The sequence below is a fragment of a genome, unplaced genomic scaffold, assembly GCF_019419815.1.
Source record: "Pyrus x bretschneideri cultivar Hongxiangsu unplaced genomic scaffold, Pyrus_bretschneideri_v1 Contig36, whole genome shotgun sequence".
In the NCBI taxonomy this organism is placed as follows: Eukaryota; Viridiplantae; Streptophyta; class Magnoliopsida; order Rosales; family Rosaceae; genus Pyrus; species Pyrus x bretschneideri.
This window is the reverse complement of record NW_025999679.1, coordinates 1,397,563-1,404,289: the sequence shown is the minus strand read 5'-3', so window position 1 is coordinate 1,404,289 and position 6,727 is coordinate 1,397,563. Positions and strand designations below refer to the sequence as shown.

The 6,727-nt window shown below is 39.1% G+C and overlaps 1 protein-coding gene across 1 annotated transcript; it reads left to right on the top strand.

Moving 5' to 3' along the window:
* The first annotated feature begins 582 nt into the window (after positions 1-582).
* On the top strand, positions 583-6,340 carry LOC125480799. The gene is made up of 10 exons (XM_048591917.1): positions 583-900; positions 1,075-3,838; positions 3,943-4,278; positions 4,367-4,453; positions 4,615-4,767; positions 5,039-5,202; positions 5,283-5,430; positions 5,603-5,725; positions 5,816-5,903; positions 6,047-6,340. Exons 2-10 carry the CDS (start codon positions 1,559-1,561, stop codon positions 6,232-6,234), a joined length of 3,567 nt encoding a protein of 1,188 aa, XP_048447874.1. The 5' UTR covers positions 583-900; positions 1,075-1,558; the 3' UTR covers positions 6,235-6,340.
* Positions 6,341-6,727: the final 387 nt, after the last annotated feature.

Below are 6,727 nucleotides of genomic sequence, written 5' to 3'. Positions count from 1 at the left end.
CGATGGTGGTGGTGGCAATGATGATGGTGGTGGTGGTGGCAATGATGATGATGGCGATGGTGGTGGGTGTATAAATTTAGAATTTTAATTTTCTATGCTATGAATCTAAACAAGAAAATTGAGCTATGTAAATTTTAAAATTTTAACTTTTGTTTGATGTTCAAGCTTCTTTTCCTCGTTCAAAACAACAAAGGAGTCAATTCCATAATAGATACAAAAACAAAGTTGGTGGATTAACAGAATTGGACCCCTAAATATATGAATCCAAATCTTCTGTACCCAAAATCCTTTGTAGCCTTTATGTGACTTATGTACTCGGGGGACACATGTACTTTTGGCATAATTTCTCTTTAGTATTTAAGTTTTTCTTGAGGAGATAAGTTGAATAATTAACATTATTTTTTTCTATCGAGAATAATTAACATTGTTAAGTAGGATTTAAATGAAGGATCATGTGTCAACAAATGAATTTGGCCACATAGGATTTTAGGTACAGAACAATACTTTTATATATTTAATACAATCAGACGGTCATATATAATTCACGTGATTGTATTAAGTACGTAAGTATGCTAACAAATTTCTAATAGCTTCCAAAAAAGAAAAAGGAGGAGAAATTCATTCAAAAATAGGTTGAGAGCAGTTAGGCCCTGTCCTTTCCCTCCATTTCCTGCAGTAATGACGCGTAATCCTTCGTAATTGTTGTTGCTTCAACTCCGATCCTCTATTCTCTCTCTCTCTCTCTCTCTCTCTCTCTCTAAACCAACAAAACCCCAACTCCTAAATCCATTTTCCTCTTTTCGTTTTCCTCCGGTTTAATCCGAAATGCTGAAATCCCAGTGCACCAGTCTTTGAGCTTCGATTTCAAACGTTGATCAGCGCATTTTAAGCATCACAAAGGTACCCATTTTGCTACATTTTTTTTTCCTTTTGCATGTTCATGTTCGTTCTTTCGTTTTCATATCCCTCTGTGAGCTTTGGCTCTCATATTTTTATTTTCTTCACTTCTGTACGCTAGATGTTTGTCGAAAGTACACAGAATAACCATTTTAATATGGGAAATTATTTGTTTAGGTAGCGAGGATACAGATATTGCATTGGTTTCGTCATTGCAAATTGTTTCTCCATTGATAATCCGCTCTATGAAAATTATTGCACCATTTTCTTAGGCTATCTTTCGTTATGGAAACCCGGTGATGGCTAATATTGCGAATGATACGTGATCTTGTTGGTTTCGGATGTTCTTGAATGGTGACTTCTATGTTGACAGAAATTATGGATATCGCCCATCAAGGAATTTGTACACAGTTGAGCGATTTGGGGTTTAATGTCAAGTTCACTCTGGCAATTTTTCCGAAAGAAGAATTAGAATTATGTTAAGGAGGGGCAGAGAGTGTTCATAGGTGCATCATGGAATGAGTTTTAAAGATGGATTTATGTAATTGTTTTGAGCATTATCCATTTTGGAATTATGATTTTCATCGAGGATTTAACACTGAAAGGTGATAGGGGGTGTTCATAGATAAACCTTAGATGAAGTGGAACTTCTTTCGAGACCATGACTGGTGAGGTTCCTGGTACTTCTGGTCGACAGTTGTGCAGAGATACAACAGATGATGTTCGAAGTGGCAGAAATGCTGCAGACGAAAATGAGACTAATGTTTGTCTACAGACTGGTGAGGAATTTTCAACTGAGTTTCTGCAGGATCGTATTGCACAAAGAAGATTAGCCCCAGTAGTGACTGGAATTGATCAACCCCAGTCGAAAAAGTTGGGTTCTAATATAAACCAACACCCTAAACCGGTTTACGAGGATCTTGGTGGCGTTATGAGGGTGAAGAGAATAGATTCCGATTGTAGTTCGGAATTCTCAGATTTTAGTCCAGTTGCTCCTAAAGGTTTTCTGGTGGACGCAGAGAAAAATGTTTATCCTAGTAACATGAGCAGATACTACTGGGAATATGGTTCTATGGCGCAAGCATCGGGTAAGTTTGCGGGTGAAGTTGATCGTGATCGGGTTATGCCAAGACCAACTACGCCTCCTTTTTATGTTGTGGACTCCCCTCAATCATACACTCCTCATGGCCAAGTATTTGCTGATGGTTTATCTTTCAAAATGAAATTTCTCTGCAGCTTTGGGGGAAGAATATTGCCTCGGCCAAATGATGGGAAGCTCCGATATGTAGGCGGAGATACACGGATTTTATCTATTCGCAATGGTACCAATTTGGAGGAACTAATCAGGAAGACATTTGCAATTTGCAACCAACATCACATTATCAAGTACCAGCTTCCCGGTGAGGATCTTGATGCACTTGTATCTGTTTGTTCCGACGAGGACCTTCTTCATATGATAGAGGAATATCATGAGCTAGAAAGAACCGAGGGTTCTCAAAGACTGAGGCTCTTCCTTGTACCTTTATCTGAAACGGAGATCCCAAGTTCTGTCGAGGCAAGGGTAACACATCCAATTGGTGCTGACTGCGAATTTGTTTTTGCTGTTAATGGTATGTTAGACCGAAGTCCTAGGAAAAGCTCTAGCGGGCAAAGTTTGGCCAGCCAGACTAGCCAGTACGGAAATATGTCAGATTATAGTCCAACCTTTAATAGAGACTCTCCTACAGCTGCATATTTTGAGACCAAAGATTATAGCCCCAGTTCCTCAAACGCGTTGGGTGCATTACCTAAACCAGCTCCTCAGTTCTTAGCTACTCTTCAGATCCCAAAGAAGTCCTTTAATCAATCCCCTCCAATATCTCCCGTTCCACTCCAACATAGAGATCCCAAGAGTCCTAATGTGCAGCTTTATTTGGATCGATCATATTGTGATGGTAGTGGAGACATTGCTCCCTCTGCTATGGAAAAACTTCCCTGCGACAATACCTATTATCTTGATGCAGGGGACAATAATGATAACCTTCATCATGAGCCTCCGTTGTTAAATCACCATCATCATAACAAATATTTGGCTGAAAATTACTGGACTAAAAAGTCCCACATTGTGCACTCCCACAATCGTAGCTTTAGTGAAAATTTTGTGCCTTCTGCACAGTATGGAAAAAGTGGTATGAAATCTGAGAGACTTGGGATTCTGGAAAAGGCCCTCCATTCAGAAAAGTCTATCTCTCGTCCTGAAGATACAGTGGGACTATCTTCAGGGTCTGGTGAAAGAGATGCTTCTCATCACAGAATAATGCATGCAGTACTTTCTGACTCTCAGTTGCAGGAACATGTTCAGATGACCTCCAAAGGAGAAGCTATCCCAGTGCTCTCACTGAAATATAGACTAGAAAAATCACCTTCGTTGAAGATACAAAGGTCCTTACAAGAACAGCCTGTGCAACAGAAAGTGATTCTTGATGGGAAACTTCAAATTGCTAAATACGGTAACCAATTCACGGTCAGGAGACCTGACCAATGTAAAGTTGAACGAGCTCTGGAGATGTTGAACCAGACAGACATGGATGACACTTGTGCTGATAAAAAATGGACACATTTCGAAGGAAATTTTGAAGTTACATCAAATGATATTGTCATGGAATTTAAGAAGGAACAAAATGCAAACTGTCTTTGCAGTGGTTGTTTAGCTTCAGAACATTCACAATGCCCTGGAAGTGGGATATCTGGGTCATCAAACCCCAAAACTGAAGGTTCTGAAGATAATATGGGCCCCCAAGGCTATGGACTTGACACAATTTCTCAGTTTTCTCTTAGGAGTGAAAACTGTACTTGGGATCAGCGGTGTGCTACAGCTGAGACAATTAGCAGTCAACCAGTTTCTCATTGGTCCTGTGAACTACCACCTGTTGCATCTCAGGAGTTCTTAGTCTCCACATCTGTAAGTACTTGTGCCTTTTCCAATTTTATTTATTTATTTTTTGCTTTGAATATTTGCCTAAGCTTTGCTGATAATTTCATTTCAAACTATCGGAACCTATTCAGAAATTGGCTACAACTGCTGCACCAGACGGAGAATTTTCTCTCCATGACAAGGAACCAATGAATTATCCTAATGAAGGTCTCAGCAGACAGTCTTCCGAAGTAACCAACAGTGAAGAGGCTATCCCCGCCCAGTTACAGCCACTGGATTATTGGCATGACAACAAACTGACAGACTCGGTGGTTATTGTAGAAGACTTGATTAATATGACACCATCCAGTATCCCTGCCTCTAAAGTGGTCTATCATGTCTCGCATATAGAATATGAGGCCAGTGATGATTGTTCATCACCTGGAGAAACAGTGACCGGAAGTTTAGCCCCAGCATCTGATAACAAGGTAAGCATAATCCCTATAAGAATTTGAGCAATGATTTTTATGGTACTTTTCCGGTGGTAAACTAGAGCTCCTATCTTGTATTTTATAGGCTATGACAGCTGATGGCAGTCATATGCATGAAACTATCAGCGATGTCGCAATAGCTGAAATGGAAGCAGGCAACTATGGTTTGCAGGTTGAGAGCTACTATCTTGATGGATTTATTGATGATATGATATTACTTATCTCTTCTGTACATCTGATGGATGCTTGATTTGTTTCTCGACCATGCAATGCTTTTTTTTCGCATCACTCTTTTAAACCATCTCTAATGTAAATCAGCTACTATATATACAGATCATAAAGAATGATGATCTCGAAGAACTGAAAGAGTTAGGATCCGGTACATATGGAACTGTCTATCATGGCAAATGGAGAGGAACAGATGTTGCAATTAAGAGGATAAAGAAGAGTTGTTTCTCTGGAAGATCATCAGAGCAAGATCGACTGGTTGGTCCCCATAGTCATTAGTTTTCAAAATTCGGAATTTCATATCTAAAAATTCACACTACATTCTGTGATCATTTGTACGGTAAATTATATCATAACATGCAGGCTATTAATGGATAAATTTAAGAAAAAAATTGATATTGGTGGCTAAATTTATGTTAAAGCTTCCCAGTGCCTGGAGATGTATATACAAAATGGCTTGGGGGTTAAATGTAGATCCAACAGTTGAAAATATTTTCACAATGACATTGCAAATTTCACTTGTTGACAGACTAAGGACTTCTGGAGAGAGGCAAAGATTCTTTCCACCCTTCACCATCCAAATGTGGTAGCATTTTATGGGGTGGTGCCTGATGGGCGTGGAGGAACGTTGGCAACTGTAGCTGAATACATGGTGAATGGATCGTTGAGGCATGTCCTAATAAGGAAAGATAGGTTAGTTGATCCATCTTTGTTTTGTGCAATATATCCTCTAACACTAAAAGATTTATGCAGTCTTCAGATTCTTCATGCAGAGTGCTTGATCGTCGAAAGAGGCTCATAATCTTAATGGACACAGCTTTTGGCATGGAGTATTTGCATTTCAAAAATATTGTTCACTTTGATTTGAAGTCTGACAACTTACTTGTTAATTTGAGGGATCCCGAACGGCCCATATGCAAGGTAATTGGTTCAATACAGAATGTAGCACACCCTTCTTGTCTTCCGTAATTTTTTTTTGACAGTGGAGTCAAATATAATTACTGGTTTTGCTATATTTTCAATTAAAAGATATTAATAAGTAGTTCTTAAAAAAAAAGTCCTTTTCTTGACCAGCCAAGAATGCCTTCTGCAGGTTGGAGATTTTGGTTTGTCAAGAATTAAGCGCAACACACTAGTATCTGGTGGCGTGCGAGGAACCCTTCCGTGGATGGCACCAGAACTATTAAGTGGGAGCAGCAACGGGGTCTCTGAGAAGGTTAGGAACTTTATTATTTTTGTGATGGAGGCTGAGCAAATCATGCCTAAGTGTTTTAACTTGATGATTTGGGTGTTCATTCTTTGACAGGTTGATGTTTTCTCATTTGGTATCGTAATGTGGGAGATCCTGACTGGGGAGGAACCATACGCTAACATGCACTGTGGTGCCATTATTGGTAAGTTTTCTAGCCTGTATAGCTTTAAAGGATTGTTTCATCTAAATTCATTCTTAACCGCCTCAACAGACTTCGTTCTGCATAAAGAACTTATCGTTTTATCTGAATTACTGAGTTTCTATTTTCATCGACTTTCTTTGTAGGGGGAATTGTAAATAACACACTGAGGCCGCCTATTCCAAAGCGTTGTGATTCTGAATGGAAAAATCTAATGGAACAATGCTGGTCACCGGATCCTGCTGATCGTCCATCGTTCACGGAGATAACACGTAGTCTGCGTGACATGTCAACGGCACTCCAGAAAAAGCGGCCTAGTCTTGCAAGTAGATGAAACTTAAAGTCGTCATGTAAGTCTGACTCACTAACATAGAAATACTTTCAGCACATAATACAATTAATATTCCTGTAAAATTTTGACCTTTGTAGACCCTTGTAGACTGATCAATACATGAATGAAATCTATAATTTTCCTCTTTTTCGTATTTTTCATTTGATCTTACAACTTGAAACATTTATTTCTATGCACACATTTGTTATCTAGATGCTGGAGGTTTTTTAGGTGTATACACGCGCACGTAAGGTTACTAAACCTGTACAACAACAACAAAGCTTTATTCCACTAAGTGGGGTTAACTGTATGAATCTTAGAACACCACTATACTTGGTTTTGCGCCAAGTCTTCTGTTAACCTCCAATACTCCATGTCTTTTCTTAATGTCTCTTTCAAGGTCTTTCTAGGTCTTCCTCTACCCCTTTTGCACTATGTCTCATAATCACATTTTCTAACTAGAGCATTTGTAGGTCTTTAGTTTACATGTCCTAAC